The 26,420-nt window shown below is 36.7% G+C and overlaps 1 protein-coding gene across 13 annotated transcripts in view; it reads left to right on the top strand.

The window, feature by feature from the left end:
* EPB41L2 (erythrocyte membrane protein band 4.1 like 2) overlaps positions 1 to 26,420 on the top strand; it is a 101,117-nt gene that overhangs the window by 65,938 nt on the left and 8,759 nt on the right. For 4 of the 13 annotated variants that reach the window (XM_066315390.1, XM_066315385.1, XM_066315391.1 and 1 more), the window contains 7 exons: positions 2,207 to 2,282; positions 3,756 to 3,974; positions 4,406 to 4,493; positions 5,742 to 5,894; positions 6,968 to 7,065; positions 11,443 to 11,615; positions 14,410 to 14,591. In XM_066315390.1, the coding sequence (XP_066171487.1) occupies positions 2,207 to 2,282; positions 3,756 to 3,974; positions 4,406 to 4,493; positions 5,742 to 5,894; positions 6,968 to 7,065; positions 11,443 to 11,615; positions 14,410 to 14,591 (989 nt within the window). Of the gene's footprint in view, positions 1 to 2,206; positions 2,283 to 3,755; positions 3,975 to 4,405; positions 4,494 to 5,741; positions 5,895 to 6,967; positions 7,066 to 11,442; positions 11,616 to 14,409; positions 14,592 to 18,941; positions 19,005 to 21,687; positions 21,835 to 23,182; positions 23,288 to 26,067; positions 26,206 to 26,420 lie in introns of all 13 variants that reach the window. The other 9 variants (XM_066315384.1, XM_066315389.1, XM_066315383.1 and 6 more) reach the window with 5 other exon arrangements.

The raw sequence follows: 26,420 nt of genomic DNA, 5'->3' as shown, positions 1-26,420 counted from the left end.
AAGAACGTGCCTGAAGTTGCCACAGAAGCAATTTTTGATGTAACAAGCTGGCTAGAAAACTTTTTGACATTTCTGTAGCCCATACTACTGAACATCAAAACAGAGAGGCTTATCAGGGACAGAATGCTAAATACAATTTTAAATCAGCTTTGAGGTTGTTCTTTTTTGTCTTGGCTACCAGCTCTAAAAAGAGCCAGCAATAATATGCATCATTATGTGAGGACAACTATGATTATATGGCTCATTTGTGCAGCTATAAAAAGCATGCTTTAGTGAGGAGTAGAAATATAGACTGTGCATGTTGTAATAAACTTGCTAGTCTATATTTAGGGGATAAATGTGCTTTCAGTTATTAGGTAAAATACATGGTCACCAGCTGTCCAGAAAATATATAGTACAAAACCAACTTCAATATTTTTTCAATAAATTAGCAGTTTAATCAGTGTGAGTAGAGATGTGAATTTTTTCACAAAATCTCCACACTCAGAGGTTTTATGCGCTTTTTTAGAAAATATAGTTTTTTCAATTCTTTTTTTCTTCAAACTACACCTATGTCTCCTGGCTGCAGTGCTTTCTGGAAGTTAGCTGTAGAAATGCTGACAAGAAAGAGCAACAGTTGAACAGGAATTCATATGTGGCTAGTATAACTGCAATTTTAGACCAGGAAAAACTTGCAGACCAGTTTGAAGGTCTTCCACCGGTGTGGAAGGACACATCTTTCATCCATTTCTCCACAGTTCTGTTAACATCACAGCTCTCCTTGAATGGTTTTTTGCATAGATATTTGGCCCTATTGCTCATACTCGTCACTTTGGTTTACCCAATATCAATGTCTTTTCACTAAATTATGCTGATTTCCTGGGAGATGATGGAAGTAGGTAAATCTGTTCCATCTTTAACTGTGTTTATTATGCTGTATATATTCATTACTGTTAGACTTCTTTTTTCCAAGGTATTTTTGTCTTCATTCTGTTTTGCACTGCATTGCAGTTAATGATACAGTGATGAGACCTTATTTATGGGTCCTGCCTAATTTTGTGCACAAAACTGTAAAGAAACTTAATAACTGGGAATGTTAAGATACACTAAAACCGTGAGCTCTCAAAAAGAAATAGTGGCTTAGCAGCCCGGTGTAGAATGAGGTTCACATTTAAACAAAAATTGAAGTGCTTCATTAAATAGCCGTGTCTGAAAAACCAAAATAATTTTTTAGATGTTGGAAGACATTAGAAATTCTGACACACCTCATATATACTTTTAGTATATATGGAATTTCAGAACAGGTTTTTGTAAGAAAGAAGCCTTGTAAATAACGTTGGCACTTTTTTCTAGCATTGTGTTGGAAGTGGCTTTCAGTCTTTTTGTTGCTGTAGAAAGACACATTTTTCAAAGCATGATTGATCTGTGTAACACAGATTTCTAAAATAATTTACTTCCAAAGTTCTAACATTCTGAAAATGTATTTTAATTATTGATGTGTGACTTAGCTTTCAAATCTTAAAAAAATATTTAAAAACAGAGCTATGACTAAAGGCAACATTTTACACTTTTTCAAATTATTAATCTAGTTTTAAGCATGCTTTTGCTCTAAAAAAAAAAAAATGCATGTGTTATTAACAAGTCCAACACATGAGAAGTTAAATATCACTGCTATTATAGTTGTTTAATGTGGTGTTTACCAGAAAAATATTTTGAAGTAGGAATGGCTAATATTTTTGTCTTCCATGCATTCTCAATGAATAATTTATTATCTTTCTATTATATACAACAACACAGAGCTCATTTTGATGTCTCATGTTCACAGTTACTGTACAGTCTCTCAAACCAAGTCTGGACAGGTGGAGACTGTTAGCCTTGGAAGAGTGGGAAATAAACACAAAGTCAGTTCAAGTGCCTTTGAACACACAGTATCTTACAAGTCTTAATATATTATGGTCATTTTGAAATTAAAAATGTCTTCTGATATTTGTGTAATTTACTGTAAAACATTACTTAAAAATAATTTTAGCATTTTAATTTTTCATTATATCTGTGGGTCTCTACCTGATAATGAAAATAATCTCTACTTTTTAATAATGTACAGTAAAAAGCTTCCTTTGAGATTTCAGTGATTAGATTTATTCTACTTTGTAGCATTTTTCCGTAAGTTTTTCTTTGCTTGCTTGGACTTATTTAAGGTTAATAATCAGCTATTTCCCATGTTTAGATTTACCTTGGATATTCACCTTTAACGTGAAGTTTTATCCTCCTGATCCATCACAGTTGACTGAAGACATCACTAGGTATGCACAGGTCCTGATTTTAAATTTTAAATGTTTGTTAGTCCAATTTAAAAGCCACATAGAATTTCTTCTTCAGTTTCTGGGTACTGTACACTATAGATATTCTTACATACATCAACTGCTTTTTAGAACAAGGTTGAAAAGGTAAAATGAAAACTTCTGGAAGAAACCTGAGCAAGAAGAATTTCATGGTAAGTGGAGATATGATTTGGGTCCCAGGTAAAGTGTGAGTGATAATATGTGAAAGAAGCTGGCAGTTTATTGTCAGACTGCTGTTTTATTATGAAACAAATGAGGGCAAAGCTTAAGGGATCCAAGATACTTCAGTAGTAATCTAGACTAGATTGATAAAAATGTGGGTTTACACACATGCTTTAAATAAACACATAAAACATAATAAAACATGAAAATAATTATCTTCTGAACTTCTTAGATAGAAAATACTTGGAATGCAGTGGATACTGAGCACCTAAAAATAGCATTGCAAGGCTGATAACTGGGAATAAAGTGCAAGGAACGGATTAATTTTTCTCATGAGTTACAGGAAACCTAATACTTTAGTTTGGAGTTAGCTGACTCTGCTGATGCAGCATATATGTTACTACTACATGTTGCATTGGATCAATCTTCTGCACAAAATAAGATAGCTATGCAAGTGTGCAGCTAATATATTGCTACAGGTAGTGATCTGTAGCATCACAAAAGACGTTTAGTGCAGAGTGTATTTACAAGTTCTGTGTTTTTTCTCTGAAAATTTTCAGTGAGTTGGTTGGTTTTTCAATTGCATGTTCAACTCCTAAAAAGATTTTTTGGTAATATCTTCAATCTAAATTTCTCTAGTAAGACCTTTTTTTTCACTTACATTTAAAAAAAATCTCTGCTAAGGTAGGATGTCTGCTTATGTTTAACTTGTTAAATTTGGTAGAAGGCTATGTAAAGTACCTGAAAGATTGAATTCTAATACATACATGGTTTAAGAAAGGCAATTATGGTTTCAGTACTAAACTGGATTTCTTTTGTGCATTACATGACATGATTAGCTTGTGAACTGCAAGGGATATAAAGGTTAGAGTTTCAAAGCCAAAGGGAAATGTCAGAGAAATGCATAGCTTATGTTTTTAAAACATAGATACCTACAGGCTACAATGTGAACTGAAAAAGTTCATAAGCCAGCTTTTGTTTAAAACTAGATAGCTTTTTTTGTTCATTTGTGTTGGAAATCAGAGTTTTTCTTGCTTTTCACATTTTTTATGAAAGTAATAGTGACTCTTAAAAATCAAATGAAATTTAAGATGTGTGGTAACAATGCTCAAATATATAAGATCATTATTAAAGCATTCACTTACTTGAAAACACGCTTACCTAATTACGCGCATCCTGATGAATTCTGCCATATTTCTCATTATCTGCCACAGGTAACCCTTTCTTTGTTCTTCTTTCTCTTTGGTTGTTTTTTTCTCCTTTGTCTTGCAGGTATTTCTTGTGCCTACAGCTTCGCCAGGATATTGCATCTGGCCGACTGCCGTGTTCTTTTGTGACTCACGCCCTCCTTGGTTCATACACCCTGCAGGCTGAGCTGGGTGATCATGACCCAGAGGAGCACCGAAGTGATTATATCAGTGAATTTCAGTTTGCACCCAATCAGACTCAAGAAATGGAAGAGAAAGTGGCTGAGCTGCACAAAACACACAGGTATGTCAGATACAGTGGGATTAAAAGAAGTCCTCGTGCTTTGTCACATTTGTGTAAATTCTCCTAAGAATATGTATGAAACTACTGAGGTAAACTTATTGTTACTTTGGGAATTGTTTGTTATGTAACCAAAAGCTCTTCCTTTGGTGTGTTTAGAAAGTTGAGTTTGAAAATAGTAAGGTCTTCATAGAGAACTTTTGGTAAAAAGTATTTTTATGTTAATTAGTTCAAGCAACATACAGATAGTTTGAAAGAGTGAAGGTGGAAATCTGTATTTAAGTAAAATGATATGCCGTGAAAGAGCACTTCACCTGTAGAGCAAAAAATGTATTGATACCTTATAAACGGAGGTTTTTTTGTATCAGTCTGAATTCCAGGATTCCACTCAGGTTTTTCTGCCAATAAACTCAAGGCTTATTCAATGGTTTTAGGGGCTTGACTCCAGCACAGGCGGATTCCCAGTTCCTAGAAAATGCTAAGAGACTCTCCATGTATGGAGTGGATTTACATCATGCCAAGGTACTGGGGATTTGGTTTGTTTGGTTTTGTTTTAGGATAGATGTGCTGAGTATTAAAATATTGTATGTGTAGATTATTTTAAGAAAAGTCATATGCTTAATTTTTGTCTGTAAGCCTTTATTTCTTGGTTACAATAATTATTCAATTTAACATCAGTAGAATTGATATACAAGTTAGTACATAAACACGTGCAGCTTGGAAATAATATTTCAGTCATAAGAGCAGATAAATACATTTAAATTGTCATATTTTGTATGCCAAGGAGATGTGGGGCCAATAAAGTAAAACCTAAAGCAACATGTTATTGTTTTCATAGTACCATGAGAGTTTAAAAAATATGGGGAGAGGTCCTGGGGGAGGATTTTGGTGCTTTTTCCACTTCCCAGAGTAGGTCAAATCAAATTCTCATTTCAAGTGGGATTTTTTTTTTGTTAAAACCCCATAAGACAAACTAATAACCTCTTTCCACTCCCTCTCATAAATCCAGAATCTCAAATCATTAGGAAATTTAAGGTGTTGTAAGCACATCAGTCTTGCATTTAAAAAAGAAAACCAAGACTTTTAAGTACTGGAGAAACATTGTTAGATTTTGTTTTGTTTGTTTTGCCAGTGAAGTAACTCAGTAATGACAGTGTTGGCATTTGATGTAGTTGATCTATTGTTGGGGGGACATGAGATTCTGCTGTATTGTGTAGTGTATCAGTAAGTGATTAGTTTTGTAGCCTGTAAATCTTGCATCAAATGAGTGATGGAGTATTCTCTTTCTCTCTCAGTGAAAGAGAATACTGAGAAACCTATCCATTACCTCCTTTATCTTTGCTAGAATAGTATGTGACTGTAAAAGATCACCTTGCTCATGAGCCTGTTCAGACTTTCACTGACTTCTTTAAGTGGGACAGGCTTGGTTTTCATTTTTCTTCTCTTAATATTTGTTGAAATTATTGCTAGCACACACTCTGGCCATACCTTTCCCACTTTTAAGTTGTTAACTTAGTCCCTATTACCAGAACATTGAAGAATTTCCCAGAACTGTGGCATATGAATGCCAAAACCATTACTTAGAGTCCAAAGTCTTTCCTATAAAATGAATATACTTAGCTCTTTCTGATTTAAGAATCTCATTGTCAGAGTCAGATTTGAATATGAAACGTGTCCCAGTTACAATATTCCCTCAAGGTATGTCAGCAATAATTACTTGTTTGGAATGTTATTGAAGTGATTTTTATGAAATTGTCTCATACCTGGCAGGATTCTGAAGGTGTGGATATCATGCTGGGTGTATGTGCTAATGGTCTGCTGATTTACAAAGACAGACTCCGGATCAATCGCTTCGCTTGGCCAAAAATTCTGAAGATTTCCTACAAGCGAAGTAATTTCTACATTAAAGTCAGGCCAGCAGAAGTAAGTAGCACCTTTCAGTCTTGTTTCTTTTGTGAGATCACTTCTGTCCAGCAACAAGAGAACATTCTCATTTTTTCCACAGTTGTCCTCATAGGCTTATGATCTGTTCAAGTAGAACTTATGAGTGCTTTTTCCTCTTCAGCTTCTAATGATTCAATTAAACACTTGTCTTGACTAGGCAAAGGCAAATCAAGAAGAAAATCAATTTTCTTTTTTTTAATAGAAGCTGTCTTTTTAATTTGTTGGGATTTTTATGCAAAAAACTAGTTCCATTGCCCATGTTCTGACTGTGCAAACTTGCAGTCCCAGGAGAGAGCCAGCTGCTCTGCCTCTTTGGGTATAATTGTTCACTAAATGTCAGCACATTAAGTTTGTGGCTCTAACCAAAGGCTTGTTTTGTCCTGTAGAATGTTATAACTTTTTTAGCTGCTGTGGAAGCAGGGGATTCAATTTTCTCTTCAGTTACTGCTAAAAGTTTCTGGGAGTTGCTGAAGGGGGTGTGTGTGTTTATATTTTGAATGCTTTGTAACAGGAAATTTAATAAAACCCGAAAAATGTCAAAGACTGTAATGCTTTTTTAGATTACACTGTAAAATGTTTAGGGTGGCTTTTACTGTGTGAATAAATAAAGTAGAGACATCCAAACAACAATTTTACAATACTAACATTGGGGTTAGGTAAGTTTTCTAATGCAGATGTTCTGTTCTTGCATTCACTGATGCTGTGCATAGATGAATTTTTTTTTTCTAAGAAAGTATTATATTGCAATACAGTGTATATAAGTTTAACACTGCCGTGTGGATTTCAGGCTTTTATTAAATCCAAGCAAAGTGCAAAGCACAACTTGCAGTACAATTGCTTCATGCAATTTATCATCATGACATAGCCCATCAAGTATAATTCTTTTAAAAGGCTGGAAAATCTGATATTTTTTAAAAATCTTTAAAAAATCTTATGAAGTCTTATGGCAGGAGAATTACAGCTTGATACAGTAATGGATCTATCTTAACTATACCTATTAATGAATAGTCAGCTTAAGGAAACGGGTTAATTTATTTGTGGATTCCTTCCAGCTGGAACAGTTTGAGAGCACTATTGGGTTCAAGCTGCCAAACCATCGGGCCGCTAAAAGGTTATGGAAGGTTTGTGTGGAGCACCATACTTTCTTCAGGTAAATTATAATTCTCTCCTTCCCCCACTTTGCAAGGTATGCTCCTATCTTTCTTTTAAAGGATAGGAGGAAATTGGAAGATTTCCCCCTTCTTTGCCCCTTGCAGTATCGCCTCTTAGACAGAAGATACCCTGACAGTAATTGACCTCAAATTACCAATTCCTGAAGTCTCAAGTACAATTATTTATCAAAACTTTCAGAGTGCGAAGGGGACAGAACTAAACAAATGGTCATGGAGCACCAGAGGTATGCAAGAACTGTCTGGCCTCAGTCGTGTGCCATGTCTCTGGAATGACCCTGCTTGAGCAGGGAGGTTGGCTCAGATGACCCACTGTGGTCCCTGCCAACCTGACACATTCTGTGATTGGTGGTAAGATTTCCTGAGAGACTGACTTCTCAGAATGACAATCTAGAACGCCTTTATTCATTATCACAAGAAGCTCTTAGGGCTTGACAGCAATCTTCATTCAATTAATTTGAGCATTCTGCTGAGTGTAAATGCTAAGCAGGTGTGTAAATGCGTCTAGCTGAGTTTTGCCTTATTTATGAACTAGGCTTGCAGCCTAGGAGTCACAGATTTAGGTGGAATCTCCTATGAATTGGATAGGCATTTAATCTGATTTTTTTCTTCAAAGCACAGTACCTAGGGTGTGTAAATGGTAAGCTTTCTGCTTTGGTTTGTTTTTTTTTTTAAAAAAAAAGTTGTGTTTTAAAGTAGATGCAATCCTGTTGCTGAATATACTTGCTAGACAGAACTTCAGAGAATTTGGGGACAGGGAGGCCTAAGCAGATGATTACTGGAACTGTCTCACTGGATGGTTTTCAGTATTTAGATTTTCATTGAATGTAGCATGTTCTCGAGTGCAAAGATAGAACTTATGCTGAGATTGCCAAATCTCAGCATAATCAGTCTCCAAATGCTTAATTAGACGCACTTATTTTTTAAATCTTGATCAGAGGTTTGGGTTTTTTTTTTTTTTCATATTGATGGAATTAATTTATTAACACGGTCCAGCATTCTCTTCTTCTTGAAAATTTGTGGTCTGCTTTGGCTGGCAGTATCTATTACCACAAATAGCATGCAGTTTTGTTCACAGTGAAAAGTTTATTAATAGTCTTCAAATAACTTACAGAGTGATTTACTTTGTTGGTAAGATGTGTTTCCTAGTTTTATAGTAATAAAATAGACCTGAATAAGGAAAAAACAAATCTTATGGAAGGCAAAAATCGTAAACTGACAACTACCATTTGCAAGTCTGAAAGCTTTCAGGAGCATCCATAGCTATGAAATAATCTTACTACAGAAATTCAGACATAATAAAAATAATTGGATTTTATTCCAATCAGAAGTGGCTTTTCCTAACCAGGAATGACATTATAACAAGAATTACGTAACAAATACTTGAACCATTCTGTAAATCCATATACTCCACTGATGTCATCAGAGAGAAAATCCTCAGAACCTCTCATCCTGATTTAAAAACAGTAAAATAAAGCCAGCTCTATTTTCCTGCAAAGATAAAAAGCAGAAAGCAATTGCTACAGTCCAAGAGGCTGTAGCTCATTCAGAGTATGTGTAAAGCTTGTGTAGGTTGCTGCAGTAAATTGTATACAGTTTAGATGCATATTTTTAGCTTCCAAACCTCTTTGCATGCCCTATATAACAGGATATGATACTTCTATTGTTTTATCTAATGTTTCAGTTTGTCTCTAATAATCACATCAAGATCCATTTTCTTATAATGTATAGGAAATTCACCAGTATAAGAAGTTATTTATGAAAACTATATGTTATATAGAAGTTATTTATGATAACTATTTATGAACTATATTGAAAATGACTACCAAAGGGCACTGTATTCACTTGTTATCAGCTCAAACTTAGAGGATTCCAGTAGCATTTTCAAAGAGCAGCAATCTACTTTAAAAATATAGTCAGACCATATATGTACATAAAAATTTTGAGGTAAGCTTGGTTGGCAACTCTGGATCTTAACCAGTGTCTGCAGAAATGTGCTTATATTTCCTCTTTATGATGTTTTATTTGATATTTTAATGATTTTTTCAGCATCTCTTCAGAATGTCTTAAAGTGGTAAAAGCATAGTTTTCAGTTATTTTACGTAATTAAGCCTGTAATACAAAAATCCATTCAAATGCCCTTAATCAGGAAGTAATTAGTTCTCTTGTTTTTTCCACATTAAAAGATTAAAAGTTTATCTCAGCAGGGTGGAAGATAAAAATGGCAGTTAATGCTGCAACCTTGCCAAGACTGGAAAATCAAGAACTAAAGGAACCTTGGAAAAACCCTTTTAGCCTTCTTCCTCTTAGTACATAATGCACTCCCTGTTGGAAATAATGGGGAGAAAGACTGTTTTATAGAAGCAATGAAAGTGAAGCCTTAAGTTCATAAGTGGCCTTAGTGCAGAAGGGTGGATTAGTTTGTCTTGAATTGTTTTCTTTATAAATGTTGGAACAGATTAAGATTCAGGTGCATGCATATGCATCTTAGACATGGGGAATTGTATACTTCTGGCTAGTGCCCCAATAAACATCCCCTCTTAGGGAAAAGTGGGGAAGGTGTTCTTAAGATTTAGATTGACTTCTCATTTCCTACTGTGATTCGATTGGTAAGAAATTAAACTAATTTGTTCCCAACTCTAGTCTGTTTTGCTCATGAGGGCAATTGATGAATGATGTCTCCCTGTCCTTATCTCACCCATAAGCTGCTTGTTACAGCTGTCTCTCTCTTTTGTCTAACTGAGAAAGGGGAATGTCTTTGGTGAGGGCATGGTATCCGGCCAGGGTCAGGTCACCACACTAGCTCACTGTTCTGTTTGCTAGGTATCTGAAAATTCTTCAGTTTTGCTGAAACACATTTAGAATGACCATTGAGTTCTTCAGAACCTAGTACTGGATACTGCCTTAACATGCTGGATTGGATTCTGCTGACACAGATATTTCTGTCCAAATGCTTCAGAAGAGGAGAACAAAGTCAGCCCAGTTTGAACTCTCACTTGCCCATCTGTGCCATCCTCAGTACAAATGGCACATGAGTTGCTGGTTCTTCTGAGAGAAGTTGATGTTCAGTGAGCTGCTCATTCTTTGCAAGTTCTCAAATGAAGAAGTTTTGTCTGCAATAATCTGATAGTTTTATACAGAGAGAGAGAGAGTAAGCATGTATTTGCAGCATTACATTGATCCAGGAAATAACTTCAAAGGCCTTTCCAGAGAAGCAGGGACCGGGGAGAATTCTTGCAGTGATGATTGTTTGCCTTATCAGTAAGGATGACAGTGGACCCTCAGTGTTGCAGTTGATGCTCGGATTTCAAAAACAAAGTACAAGCAATAGTGGTTAGATGACTATGAACTTGAAGTCCTCATACTGAAGGAAATTCAGGGATGTAGAGAGGACCTGTCTTCAAATTCACATGATGGTGGTACAGAATCACAGGATCAACCAGGTTGAAAAAGACTTTGGAGATCATCAAGTCCAACCTATGACCTAACATCACCTTATCAACTAAACCATGGTGCTAAGTGCCACATCCAGTTTTAAACATCTCCAGGGACAGTGATTCCACCACCTCCTTGGGTAGCCCATTCTGGACTTTATGACAAGGACTCCAACACTTATGGTACAAACACACATACCCAGCATTAACAGTACATGTTAATGTACTGTTAATGTACAGTACATGTTAAACATGTTAAAGTACAGTACATGTTAATGTACTGTACTTTCTCACCTTTTCACAATATGCTTCTTCTCCCCACTCCTTATATCCAGCGAACATCAACCTATATAATTTTATAAATGACAGTTTAAAGGAACTAGAGTCTGAATGTAGACTGTTAAACTTGTTGCTGTTGGGTAACAATTCTCCAGTCTTCTCAGTGTTTTTTCTCTTGATACTCACTCCTATACAGCTTTGAGATACCATTCCCTAACTTTGAGGAAGAGCAGCTGCTGTATTGTTGCCTCAGAATATAGAAAAGGCAGTGGAAGTGGAATGCATAGCTTTTACTATAAGTAACATTCTAAGGAGAGATCTGAGAGCTATTCTGTGTGACCTATAATGGCTTCAACTTTCTACAAAAAAATAAAATTTAACCAAGATAGCACCAAAAGAAGAGTCCCAGTTGTTTAGTCATACTGTGGAAAAATGTGACGGTTATTGACATCACTTTGACTCCAACTGCAAACAATAAATAACACGTGTTGTTTTAAAGGTCTTTGAAGAGCTTGCAGTGGAATTCTTTCTTGGAGAGCACAAATTGTGAACGGAAGTTGAAGTACAATAAGTACCTTGAAATTACCTCATTAAATGCTTAAAATAAAGCCTTTTAAACTGACTTTCCTCATATGTCCCTTTTAGGCTTGTATCACCAGAGCAGCCTCCCAAAGCCAAGTTTCTGACCTTGGGCTCCAAGTTCCGGTACAGCGGCCGTACGCAGGCGCAGACACGACAGGCCAGCAACCTCATAGACAGACCAGCTCCCTACTTCGAGCGCACTTCCAGCAAACGTGTTTCCAGAAGCCTCGATGGAGGTAGGAAATAGGACTTATTTTTTGCAGTGTTGTGATTACGTTATGTATTGTCACTGTAACCTGACCGACATTCGGAAATGTTCACATTACAGATGGCCAGAAGGTCATTTGACAGATTTGTGAATTTCAATTTCTAAAGCCACTTTAGGTACTTGACAGTTTTAGGGTTACATTAAGTTCAGTCACTGCCTATATGGAGCTCTCTATGTTGGGTATGTACCATCTGTGTACACTGCTCATACCTTTTGTAAGGCATAGGTACACACTATAGGCTCTTAATAAAATTGTTTGGTCAGTGGCATCTTTCGGGATCTGGGCTGGCCTGGGCACTTCTAAACAGAAAAGGCTGAATGAGTTGTTTCTTAGAGTTTTCCATCATTTTGTTCATTTCTATCCTAGTATATTCATTCACTACTTCAGTGTTTAGTTAAAAAATTTTACTATTGATTTTGAATAGCTGGAGGTTTTTTTGTGATTACTGGTGTTTGATTTTTTTGAGCAGAAATACCTTCTAGTTTCCTTTTTTGGAAACAGGCATTCTTTCCAAAGGTAGGTATAGTAGCACTATATGTGAGAGATGTAAAAGCACATGTCTTACTCAAAATCACTTCTACACTAATATATAATAGAAAAACACTTCAGCAAAATAACATGAAGCTTGACTTAGATTCAGGCATGCACAACTTCACTGGAATAAAAGTAAACCAATGACAGTGATGTGAGTTTAAGCTACAACTGAGCTGTCAACTTCATCTTATTTTAAAAAAAAATCTTTGCTTAGAAGAGCTTTACTTCTGCAAATATTCATTCTCTGTACTATAACAAATGAACAAACTGACACTTGTTTGGGAAACCTACCAAGTCTTACTGTCTGAGAACTGAAGTAAAAATATGAGGCAAAAGTGCTTGCACTGGTGTAGCATGTGATGACTTCTTGTGGCAACGAAAAAACCCATCACCACCTCAGTGTTTTATAATCTAACCTCTCTGGCATCCCTTGTGCATCATCTACAGAATACAGACATGCAGGCATGTGTGTTGAGGCCCTAACTTTCACTCTTAAAGCAGCATCAGGGTCAAAATTTTGAACATGATGAAACATTGTTCTGGAAGCAATTTTGCTCAAAAGGATCTGGACACTCCTGTGGAACAGGTGGAACATGAGTCAACATGAGAATGCCCTTACAGCAAAGTATGCTGGCTGTATCCTGGGCTGTATTAGCAAAAGCATATCTGGCACATCAGGACAAATTATTGTTCCTTCCTATTCAGTACTTTGAGACCATACCTGAAATACTGTGTTCATCTGTGGGCTCCACAGTATTAGATGGGCAGTGACATGTTAAAATGAGCCCAGTAAGGATCACCAAGCCGGCCAGAGAGATGGGGGCCTGTGATATATATCAGGAGAGACTGAGGGAACTGTGGTCCTTTAGCTTTAAAAGCAGAAGGCTGTCATGAGGTATTGCTGTCAACAGCTACTGACAGGGAACCTATAGAAAAAACAGAGCCATGTGTTTCTCAGAGGAGCCTGGTGATAAAGCAGTGGGTTGTCCCTGCAATTTGAGACACAGCAAATTTCAGTTACTAATAACAATTTTTCCTTGTTTAAAAAGACCTTGGAGGTACTTAAAACACAACTAGACAACCTCTTGAGCAACCTGGTCTAATTTTACCTTCTCTGAGTAGGGGTTTGGACTAGCTGACCTCTGCATGTTCCTTCCAACCTAAGTTACTCTGACTTAGCAAAAATTACTTGTGGAACTTGTGTGATGTATATCCAAGAAATGCTCTATTTGCCACCCCCAAAGGGATCAGAATTTTAAGTTGCAGAATTTATAGAGGCTCCCCAAAAGCCTTCCATCCCAAATGGCACATTTCATATTAGCTGGGCTTGGCTTTTTAGCATCTTGAAGAAGTCTCTGGTGTGAAGCTTAGACTTTTCAAAGGAGGATATCTCTCAAAGGTACTCCAAGAAACATCTCTTCCTCTCAACTTTCTGTACCTTGGTTTGGTAAAGCAAAGGCACATGGAGGTATTACAGAAAATTACTAAATTATTTAAGTTTGTTTCAAAGTCGTATTTATTAAAACTCCTTCATTTAATGAATTTTCTTCTATTTCATTACTTCTGTTTTGACTATTACTTCTATTTTGTCATCATGATTTAAAAAAAGAGCCATCCTGCTCATTAGTCCTGTTATGCTGAGTCAAATAAGAGGAAGAGAGTTTAAGGCCTTCCACTCTTTTGTGCTTTGACTATATTCAAGTATACATGTTTAGTATTTCTCTCTTCCATTTTTTGCAAGCATGTAGGGAGGAAAGTTCTTACTTTCACTGAGCTGTTTGTGCAGTTTTGCTAAGGTTCCAGTGAAAAATACTGTGACAATTACATGCATAGCTACTTCTAGATTGCATTAAAGTAGTCCTCTCAAATAGGAATTTCAAAAAATACTGTTTCATGTTTCCCTCTATTTATTTAATAGTGATTTACACACCCACAAGAACAGTATCTTCAATTTATCTTCTGTGTCTAATCAAGAAGTTGATAAATACTTGTCTGATACTGTGAGGGTCTTTTCCATATATAATCAGTGCAAATTTTATGACAGGGGTGCATTGCTGTTCATACCAGTGCAATGGGATACCAAGAAGCTGAAAAATATTGTATCACTCAGTGACTAACCTGTACTGATCATTGCTGATATAACCATAAACTGCTTTTCCTAAGATGATTTAAAACCAAAATGTTTCAGCTTATCCAAATCAACTAAAATCATTTTGTTCTGTAATAGCTCCCATGGGTATTTCAGACCAAAGTCTTCTAAGAGACTTCTCTGCTACTGGAGGGCAGGCTGCTGGAGATAAAGTCATTGATCTTGAAGCTGCTGGTCAGGCCAAGTTAAAAGAAAGTGGCAGAGAAGAAGATGAAAGTCCACTCAAAACTCCACAATTAGAATTGACTCAGGATGGAAAGGTATGTCTGACTTTCACACCAAAATTATTTATTCATGTGATATATATGTCTAATCATGTGTGATTATTTAGTGTCTATCAGTTTTGAGTATCATACAGAATACCTCATTAAAATATTAAAGGAAAATTGTCAAGTGCTTTGTGTGTGTTTAACTTCATGTAAGTGTATGTAAGCAAAAGAGAATACAAACTTCTAAATGGCACTGACCTAGAGTTTTTATTGCTATAAATCTAATTTAAATGCTCAATATGCTAGCATGAATTGAAAAAAATGTTTCAAAGGATAAATCATGTTTTATTCACTTGTTTAGTTTGTTTAGACTTGAATAACGATGTTGATATACCATGGTTGTGTATACTCTACAAAGTTGTGTATGTTATGATTGAGTTTAATTACTATAGGTAACAATTTTGTTCCAGTATATTTCATCCTTTAAAAACTTGTATGTCGACTAAGGTATAGATTTCTGTGAAAAGTTAAGTACTGTGATCTGTTCCTGTTGCAAAAGTTTGCTTGTCTTTTTTGTTGGAGCTACTGGGGGAATAGGTCAAAAAAATTAATTTATATTTTGTATTATTTGATGTAAAAATTTCCTCCCAGAGTGCCAGGCAAAATCTGCGGCTCTTTCTTGGAGATCATTTCTATTTCATCAATTCTCCAGAACTTAGTTTTATATTTAAAGAGTAATTTTTGTCCTCAAACATTTTTGCAAGTTGGCTACCCATTTTAGTCTTAGTGAGACTGCTGAGTTTCTCTGTGCAGTTCATATGTTCCCATTGAATTTAAGCATAGGAAGAAAGCAAATGCCACAGCTGCATTTTTTTTTTTTTTGTTTGCTGGCAAGTTGAAATAATTTTGAAATAGATGAGAAAAAAGGCACACAGTTTCTTTATGGGAGAAAAATGGTAAAATAAATTACTATGTTTTGCCTTTGGGCTTGGTAAAATGGTGATTTTCCCTTGTTTTCAAAGTATCTTTCAATATTTTAATCAAAACAGTGGTGGAGGGGAAGGCACTATTTCAGGAAGTTGTTCCAGGAAGCTGTTCAGTACGATTTTGTTACACATGCTTATTCTGTGAACAGCTTTTTTCTTTCCCCTAGTGCAGATGCTTCTTTTCCTTTCTGGTCCTCTTTAAGTCTTAGAGAAAACAGTTATAAACCCAAGAAGTGCCAGCTTGTCTTTCGTGTACTGCACTGTCCTCTGACCTTTCTGCCAAAGCTTTGAATGCGTGTCTGCTTCCATCTGTTTTAAGTGACTATTACAGTTCAAAAGTGCATAGTTCTTTACAGCCTGAGAACAAAACATTTGTAATGGGTTTCTTTCATAATCCACAGAAGTAAAGAAGTTGGCTGCTTGTAAAACACAGTGGAATTTTTATTTCTATTGCGTTAGTAAAGCTATCCCTTCTTCTAAGTAAAAATTTTCACTAACTAATAATTTCTCTTTTTTCCCCTCTTCATGTGCCTTCAAACTTGCATTTTTGTTGTGCTTTCATTTTCCACTGTGCACAGAATTTTTTTCTTCAGCTCACTCACGTACACCCGCCATCACTGCCCATCCATTCTGTGTCATCCCATCTCACAAACTTGTCACCTGTCCCCGAGATCGACATGCTTTCAGATATTTCAGAGGAAGATCCCTTTGAAGAGCCCCTCCTTACCATTCCAGACATTTCAGAGTGCAATTCCATGGAACAAACATCAGATCATAATAAAACCAGAACAGCTTCACCAATTAATACCTTGGAATCTATGAGACCCTTAGTTAGTCGAGGCTCCCCTGCTGTTGAGGGAAGAATCCATACAAATGACTACAAAAGCACTGAGTTGTGCGTCTCATTCAGCTTCTTCAGATGCCTTTCTTTTAGTTTCCGTTCGCTGCTTGATGAGGATGGCTATATTACTTTTCCAAGCCTTCCTGATGTTTGCATTTCTTTCCTCCCACCTGGTCTTCAGCACTATATTCCTATTACCTCTCCTTCCTTCATCCCCTCTTTTCTCCTTGTCTTTGTCCTGCTTCTGTCTGCTTTCCAGTCTATTCCTTTTTCACTCACATTTTCCCTTCCTCTCGCTCTGTCTCTCTGCTACCTGGAGCCTAAGGTGACTTCCTTTAGTAGCTCTAATGGCAGTGACCTGAATGACAAAGCAGAGGAAGAGGAGGTGTGTAATTTTGCTGCTTAAATGTTGACACTTGCACATTGCATTTATGCTTGCTCTCTCTCGAGGCTTTCTCATTTTTGCACACTTCCTAGTTTAGAGGTGTGTCTGTGTACATGCCTGTAATTACATATATAAATACAAAAATGCACATGTGTATATCTGTATCTTTTTAGCATTTCTCATTTGTGAAAAATTGCCATTGTGGGATTTTTAGTCAATAGATAGCTCATGGCTTTTCCGCCTAATTTCCTGCAGTATGCATAATCTCATTGAAATCTGCAGATACTGAGTTGCAGGTGGACTTGCATTGTAGTTCAAAATGTTAACAAGCACATGAATCTGAATAATGAAAGTGCTCTGTGTAACAATAGATATGTTACTTGATACTATTTGCAAGTTCTATTTGCACTGTCAGTTGGTTTTAAAATGCCTGTCTCCTGCATGCATTGACTGGAATGCACATCTCTGAAGTTCTGTTTAAATCTGAAAAATGAAATTCCTAAAAGCTGAATTCAGAAAATTGCAAATACTTTAAAATCAGTGTTTTGTTATTCCAGATTTCAGATGTTTTAGCTTTACAAGGGTGTGTGCAAAGCTGAGTCTGTCCAAGGCACTTTTCTTTTTTTCATGCTTTGATTAATCTCTAGCAGCAGTTGAGACTGATTTCATTCATTAGCTGGGATTGCAGGTTATGTCAGAATATAACACTGAAGCCTGAGCATTCTTTGGAATACACTTCTAAAGTGTACACAAGCCTCAGTCACACCAGTATGTTGCTCTGATCATCTGGCATGGCTGACAAGCTGCCTCCTTTCCTTATGTCTGCTGCACATGTTACAGCAATACCATTACAAAAAGACTTCTATTTTGATCCTCAAAGAAAATATGAAACCAATTATTATAGAATGAAAATGGAGGGGATGTGTTTAATGTTACATTTAATAAAGTTTGCTAAACTGATGTACATATTAAAGACATGCTAAATATGACACAATGTCATTATAATACCAGTCTAAAATAATGAAAAACATGACTTTAAGATTTTCTCAATTTTTCTGTAGCCTAATTCAATCAATAATTTGTAGCATAGTTGTGGAACATAGAACCCCAGAGAAGTCAGAAATTAATAAAAATTTTACATGTACCACATCTTTCACACAGAATCCAAAATGCAAGAGGATGAGCAGTAAAAATCCATCTTCAAATTTATGGACTTGCACAGTGTTGACTTGTAAATGCAACTTTTCCTAAGATTACCAGTTGATATATGTACTTGTGGAAAGACAACCGGAAAGTGGTTCACTTTTTAAAGAATGCTGTTCCTTAAGGCATTCAGAATACTTGGAGATGAGATACGAAGATTAGCTACAGAAAATTACCAACAGAATGAATTGCAGTTTAAGAATATTCATTTAAAAAGGGATGGGTTTGTAAATAGTTCATCCCAAGACAACATTCCTAAAATTAAAGTTTGTTCCTATTCTTAAAGTTTGTAAATACAGTGTTTAAGTGTTTGACTTGAACCCCAAACTCTTTTCCCAAAAGAACTCCTGGATTCAATTCCATTTTCCCATCAATTTGTTGCAGAATTAAAGTCGCATACCATAGAAATTACGCATATCATTTTTCTTTGTTACTCATTCTTAAATTTTCACTTGGGAGACAAAAAAAAGTGTAGTAAGAAAGGAACACAGTGTGAAACTTCCATTTTTCATGCCACTTATGCCAAAAATTACTTCAGCCATTCTACAACAATGTAGGTGCAAGAAGACCCAAGTCGCTTAATTTCGACATCTGGGGCCGCAAAAGTAAAGGTCTGTAAAATCCAGCACACTTTGCAGCATTTACAAAGACATGAAGCTTCTGTGTTAGTCTGTAAGCCAATGTTAACACTTCCTTTTCTTGATGATTTGTCGTGCGCTCACGCAGGTGGAATACGAAGAGGAGAAAGCACAGCAGAAGGTGCTTGGTTGTTGTTTTACAATTGAACCTGACTGTGGCTGCCTGCCTTGTTAGCACCCTAAATTTTCTGTGGGTTTTGTCTGAATAGTGCCTTTTCACCTCACTATTTTATTTTCTTTATTTGGCTGGCTGATTGTAAGGGTCTTGTTTTATTTACTTGCTGTGCTGGTCCATTTTATGTTCTTTATGTTTTGTTTTGTTTTTGTTTATGTGGCTCAATTTCACAGATCAGTTCCTTGAGGGTAGACGGGGAAAATATTTATGTCAGACATAGCAATTTAATGTTGGAGGTTTGTATGTAATACAAAAAGTACTCTACATTCTCACTGGCTGCCAGGCTGCATGGGATGGGAGGTCACCTGCAGGCTGTTATGGATACACTGCATGAAGTGCATGGGGAAAACCAGCTTGGAAATGTTGCATGTTACCATTCTAGTCTCTGAGTTAAAAAAAAGAAATACAAAATACCCACAACCAACCCTCAGGTCGAATATTTAATGTAAATTTGTGTATTTTTGCTAAGTGTTTTCAAGGTGGCAACTGGGAATAATAGCCCTGTTTAGATAGAGCAGACACATGGGTGCAATTCATAATTCTAAATGGTTTTTTGTACATTGCACTTCAATGTTTGCATCTTCTGTTGAGTAGAGTTTCCAGCTTTTGCCAGTTTAATCAACCCTCCTCAAATAAATTAGCTGAATAAATAGAGTTTTAGTAAGGGGCAAGCAGTAGAAGTATAGTAAACTAATTCTGCTTCTGACATGGTTTTAGCAACATTGAGAAATGATGCAAGGATCAGATATTCAAAGGAATGCTTGAATATCTTCTGAGATATTTGCTTTACTTTTTCATTTTCAAGTGGAAGTAAATTTTGCTTCTTGAAGGTTAGTTTTCATTGCAGATGAGCAACAGCAAAGAGCTTTGAATATTATGTTCATGTGTAGCGCATTGTCACTAAAGTAGAGATTTTTATTGTAAGAATTTTCATATAGATTAGCAATCTCAATTATTTTATCAGAGACTGTCTGTAATTATCAGTATCATTTAACTTGTGGTTAATAACCGAAGATGTTTTAAAAAAATCCTACTGCTGTTTTTATTTTATTCATCCAGATGGGGCTATAAATAATTCCCTTTGTCACAAAGTTTTTTTAAAAATCATTTGTTTTGTTCAGTAATAAGATGTGTGGATCGCAGTAACCCAACTAATATTTTATGGCTTTTTGCAGCTTTTGATCACTATTGAAACTTTGCTTGTGTATAACTTACTGAAGCACTGAAAGTGTGCATTGCATAACTGTGCTTTGATCAAGTCCAAGAAATGTGCCTTGTGTCAAGCCAAGACAGGTCTTAAAATAATGACGGGATTGTTACGAGCTTCAGTTGTATAATAGAATGCCTTTGGCATAAGATTTTACTTCACTCAGGAAAGACAAACTTTAGGGGGACGTATTTAGTGTCTCATTTGTTAGTCCAGGATGAAAAGTGGTCCTGTGACAATAAAAACCTACTGAGTTGCCAGAAGGAGAGAGGTTCAAATGTTCAAAATGCATGCAGGCTTATCCACAAGGTTAGTAAGTAGATGAAAAAGAAATTAGAAACTTATAAGTTTGGTTTGCAGGTTTTTCATGACTTAATGTGAAGCATCTTTGCACTGTGATCACTGACAATAAAAATCGAAATGGTAGATTTCAGAACATGCTACTAAAAAGTGTTTTAAGATCTTTGTAAAAAATCCAGATGCTTTGCCTACATAATTATTTCTGATTACATTCTTCTGACAGAACTTCCTTAATAGTTATGTCTACCTTGATAATATTTCATTTCAGTCTTCAAATTCTTTACTAAAAATGGATCTGAGGCTTAAACTTGAATATAACTATAGAATACTACTGAAAAAAATATTCTTGTTTTGAGATAGCATAAGCAACATGGGATTTTCTTCAGACCTGGAACGAGGACAAATTGTGAAGGCAAGATGAAATCTGCTTTTCCCACCAAATCCCAGCCATTGTATTTAGAAGACAGGGAATTCCCAAGAAAGCTAAGCATATATATTTTTGTTTAGCTGCTAGAGCAGTTGCATTTTGGCATAGCTCCTGAACCTTACCTCTGCCCTGTAGCTGGTACAAAGTGAAAAAATACCTTGTAGTTAGTTATTTGATCCAAGGTACTGAAGTTTGGCCTCAATGGTCATGACAAAATCTAATTTAGTACTCATGCTGTGGTGTCCCCTTCGGCATTGATCTATGGAGGTGTAATTTAGATCTTTTTTTTTGGTATTGGCATGCACAAAAACTTGCCTGTCTTGCTGTCATGTTCTTAAAAGTAGAATTGGCAGGTAGCAGGCCTGAAGTCTTTAAATCTGATTCTTCCAGTAAGTTGAAGCCTGCAATGGCTTATCCCTCTGAAGCTAAGCAGGTGTTGATTGCTTGTATATTTGGCCTTGTAGTATTGTGTTCACAGATGTTAAGTCATGGAGCTTGTAGTATCAAGAAAGATGCATTTTTATGCTCCTTGGGTTGAACTGTTCTTTCTTACAGCTACCTTCAGTTATGTTAGCTGTGCAGTATCCTGAAATATTTGCTTCTGTGCTTACAAATTCTAGGTGAAAGCAAACAGCTTCTGGAAATTATTATTGTTTCAAAGGGCTAGTAGTGTCATGTTTTGGATGAAAGTAGCTCTTTGCTAAATAACCATGTACAGCATTATTTTCCTTTGCTTTAAAATATGGAAGAAACAGTGTATGAATAAGACCTTCACTACAAAAATGAAACCAGAAAATCTTGAATCAGAAAAATCTTACAGCCTTAAACATTTTTATTTTGAGGCACTACAAAGAAGGTCACCATTTCAGATACAAGGCACTTTCCTTGGTTTGGTTGCTTCTATTCTTTTTTTTTTTTTTTTTCAGTTAAGTTTGCTTTTGTTGTCGTGTTTTGTCCTACTTTGTTTTATGTTGTGGGTTGCTAGGACCTGGATAAGACCCAGGACGACTTACTGAAACACCAGGCTAGCATTAGTGAGCTCAAGCGCAATTTCATGGAATCCACACCCGAACCACGCCCAAATGAGTGGGAAAAGCGGCGTATCACACCTCTGTCCCTACAGACACAAGGGGTATGTCACAGCCCACACCTGTCTGCATGCCTTTCCATACAACCCTCTATGTCATACAGCAAATGCAGTTTGTCCTTCAGGTTGATTTGTCTGATATAATATTTGTTTATACTAAGTATACATTAACTTCTTTTACTATTACTATTGGACCTGACTTTAAATAGTGGGTGGAATTTTAATCTTCTACATGAACAACTGAATTAGATGAAAATGGAAGTGATGGCAGCATTTTCCTGTATGTTAAGGATATCTTAAATTTCACTCTTTGTGCAGATTGATAAAGGTAATTTTTCAGTGATGGTAGAACTTTTCCTTCCTTTTCTATATCTTTATTTCTTCATAGACAGCTTGTGCATAAATACACACAGTTTGTGTTTTGTTTCAGAAGGACTTTATGTGATCAGATAATTTACAGTGTTGACTTCAGGACACATTTAATGTAGTTGTTAAAATTTACTTATCTTAATCTTTAAAAATCTGTAAAATGAATTTATCTACTTCTCTCTACCTCTTCTTTCTGACTGAACCTTGAAACAGTAGTATGGAATACAGTTTTCTACAAATGTTACTCTCAATGCCTGTACCAAGAAACCTACCCAAATTGCTCATTGTTGTGAAACTTTTAGTTCTATTGGGTTATTAGCGGTTTCTTTCGTACAGTAGATGAGTAAATCAGTTTTTTAAAGCAGTTTGTTTTGTTGTTGTCTTTGTCTATCACCATGGTTCCCACCCCTCCTACCTTAAATGTATTGTTGTCCAATCCCCGTAAATTCTTCAGCTTTCTTTTGGTCCACATAAAGGTGAGCTTTCAATTAAGCAGGCCTGTTGCTACAAAACTATTTTTGATAATAGGACATTATTTCATTAAGTTTTGTAAGTGATCTGAACTGTGAGTATGCGCATACAGAGAACGGAGCAACTAACTGCATCACTTCTTTACTTTGTTAATTTGTGGTTGCTGCCAAGAAATTCCTCAAATTTCTGAGTAGTACCTTAAGGTTTCTGTGTACAGTGATATATGCACAGGTACAAATGTTGGTCGTAATTTCAAACATTCATGACATGGTGATTCATTTGATAGCTATAAATATATTTTTGGTTGAAAGAGACATTTATGTAAAAGTGTAACTTAATTTTTATTATGTGGCTGTGTGTGTTTTCTGTGTTGATTTCTTTCTCTTGAAGTTGAGGCCCCCGCAAGTTATTTTATATCTGGTGGTTTGGATTTTTTTGCTCATCTAGTATGTTCTGTCACTTCCAGATGATTTGGTTTTGTGTTTATGTATAGTGAATGTCTGTCTCATTGCTTGTTGATTTACACTGGTTTTATAAAATGAAAACCAAATAGAAAAAAGGAGACCACATTTTCCAAGTGAAAACACTGCCTGGGAAGGAGAAACAATGGATTGCAATGCCATGGATTGCAGGAGCAAAACCAGAGGAAACCAATAAGGTGGCTGCCCTGAAACCTGCTGCTTTTTCGCTGTATCTGCTTTGGGCTAGCTTGGTGGCTTGGGCACTTCTTTCTTTTTTTTTTTTTTTTTTTTTTTTTCCCTTCATGGAAATAACTTTTTAAAGGCAATACTGATATGAGAATGTTGAGTTGTAAACCAGGATCTCTGTGTATATATGTGTATAGAAACACATATATATGAATGCCAGCAATGTTTTGCTTAAACATCAAAATAACCATGAAGTTCTGAATGGCCACTGAAAAGAAACTCAGTTTTTCACTAGAAAATTACTGTATTTGATGTGACTAGGATAGCAACAAAATGTGTTTTCATTCTAAGGAAATAATTGCTTGCAGTTATTTGACATTTCACACAAGAAATTTTGCTTTGTGTGTTCACTATGTAATCATTATTCTAACCAATAATGCTGTGTAAGCAGCTTCATTTCAAAAGCAACCTGTTCTGAATACTTTTGTACCTCTTTTCATTAAGGAAAAGAGGGAGGTTTTGTCCCTGATAACATCTGTGCAGTAAAAAGCACTCTAACCAGTGGGACTAACAGCAGTGTGCTAGTGATGATGAGTAGCAATTGTGATGATGCTTTTTTACATCACTTTTGGCCTAATAGGTTTATGTGGAGCTAGCAGTCCTATTTCATGTATTACATATATAAGTATCATATTTGGGGAACTGTGTTTCCATCCTGAATTATTTGTTGAGGGATGCCTGTTGATCCTTCCTGTCCTTTAGGATAGCCGAATAATGGACGAGAATAAAGCAGGGATACCACTTCTAATATTCTTTTTCTTCTTTTGCTTCAGTGAAAATGCTTACAGATAATTTTCTGTGTCCTAGAAATGTTATTTTAGGTACATCTCATTTGTGTCACTATACTTGTAGATCCACCATACTCTTGCAAGTGCACAGCATCTGTGACTTAATTAAACAAAAACTCACATGTTGATACATATATATGTTCCAAATAGGGGAAATATTTCTATTTTACAGATATCCACAATATTTTTTTTTCCTTTAACCCATCCCCCACAGCCTGTAAACAGTATTTCATGTTAGAGCATATGACCGTGTACCAAAAGAATTTGCCCAGAATTTAAACACAGGCTGATAGAAAATCTATGAATTCTATCTATACATTTAATCCTTTTTAACTAAATGCTCCAGCGAACAGAGGTTACATTATCAAATGAATTGTGTGACTGGTGTTTTTGTTTTAAAAGAGTGGAAGACCCAAAGATTTGAAGGGGGGGGAAGATACTAAAAGATGAGTGGTACATCCCTGTCTTTAACTATATATATATAGTTAAGGGGGAGCAGGGATAGAGATGTGCACAGTCTGACCACCTAGCACATAAAGATTTAGGTTTTCTCCTGGTTGTTTTTGTTTTTGTTTTTTTTTTTTTTTTTAACTGCTTTTAGCAATTAGAAAACAAGGTACCAGAGTACTATGAAAGGATCATGAACATTTTTGCCTTTTGATGTAATCTGTTAATAGATGAATGTTTCTTGGGTGAAGTAGACCAGGGAAAGAAAGTAGGGGTAAGGAACACATTGTCCTAATGGATATTCAATGCTGCATAAAGACAGATTTAATAGCTTGCATTCCTGTTAACTCTTCTTAGCCACCATTGAAATGAACTTTGAATTTTAGTGTAGGGAAATAAAAAAAAAAACCAGTTAGGGGTTCTTTTTCCTTCTCTGTTCTTCTGCATGCCATATGCATTGTAGTGTTCGTAGAGTAGCACGGTGTAACCTCTGTCAGTTCATACTGTACATCACTCTGTCAGTTCATATTGTACATCACTGCTCACACGGTGAGTCCCCACGGCTGCAGTTGTGTGCATGGCACCTCAGCTTTTCTCCGGCGCGTGCTGCTGGCATGATTCTCTGTAGTGCCCTTCAGGAAGGCTGAAATGTATCTCATGGAATGTTGTCAACATGTGTGTTATGTCCGTGTGATGTATTTGTACATGGTTGGCTTTTGATTTTAACTGCTTTTACTTCTAACTTCTTACCAGGGCTTGTGGAATGAAATCTGGAATAAAGAATTGTAGCCTTTTCAGAGGCTTGTACCCACGTGAACTTTCAAAGTTTGCTTAACCATACAGACTTAGAGCCCTATTTTCTGTAGGGCTATAAATTTGTATGGCTAAGCAAACTTTGAAAGTTATGAACGTAACTTACACTTTAAAGCAATGTGTCACCTTTTATGTATGTTTGAAAACCACAAGTTTTCCCACTGAAATGGGAAAGGCTTTTTGAAAGAAGATTTTTAATCAACATGAATTTGCTAGGATATTTAAGTGTTTTTATATACGTGTATATATACAGATATATAAATTTATATTAAAAAAAGTAAATATTTTAACGTTTCAGCACTGTGGGTATGTATTCTAAGTAAATATATGTGACAGCCCTAGAGCTCTAATCCAGCTGGGCTTTAGAAGGTGTCAAAACCGGATTTTTAAAAGGGAAAAAAATAATCCCAGTAGTAAATACGGAGTTACCAGCTAAGCTAAGTAAACCGCGCTGTTTGGGAAGTCCGTGTAAATGTCGCTGTGTAAATGTCGCTGTGCTCGTCCCCGCGGTGCGCTGTGCACGGTGCAGGCGCAGCCCCAGCGCACGGCCGTGCTGTGTCGCCCCTGTCCGTGTCCCCCCGCTTTGTCACCGCTCTCTCTTGCCAAACCTCTCCCATTGTAGGTGGCTGCCGCTCCGTCCGCCGCTGTCTAATTCTTTCCTTTCGCTTCTCTGACCCGTCTAGAGCCTGGAAGAGGAGATTACCTCCATTTTGTTTAGTAAGGAGCGCTTCGGCGCCGGCACCAGCGGGCCCGTCGCCGCCGCCAGCCCGGGGCCAGCAGAGGGCGCTGCGGGGGAGCAGACGGCCGCGCCGGGGCCGCAGGTGCTGCTCGGGCGGGGGACGGGACGGATCCCGCCGGGACAGGGACAGGGATAGGGACAGCGACAGGTCCGGGCTGCTCCCGTGCGTCCCGGCCTGCCTCAGAGCTTAACTCTGCATCTGCAGCACGCCAGAAACAGGGAGGAATCAGTGCCTGGCTAAGCTTACGCTCCGTAGGTGCTGCGCTAGGTAAACAGCAATAAAAGCTAGGATTAAGT

Source organism: Sylvia atricapilla, chromosome 3 (assembly GCF_009819655.1).
Source record: "Sylvia atricapilla isolate bSylAtr1 chromosome 3, bSylAtr1.pri, whole genome shotgun sequence".
Lineage (NCBI taxonomy): Eukaryota > Metazoa > Chordata > Aves > Passeriformes > Sylviidae > Sylvia > Sylvia atricapilla.
Note: the sequence above shows the minus strand (reverse complement) of the source record. Positions and strands in the feature narration are given on the sequence as shown.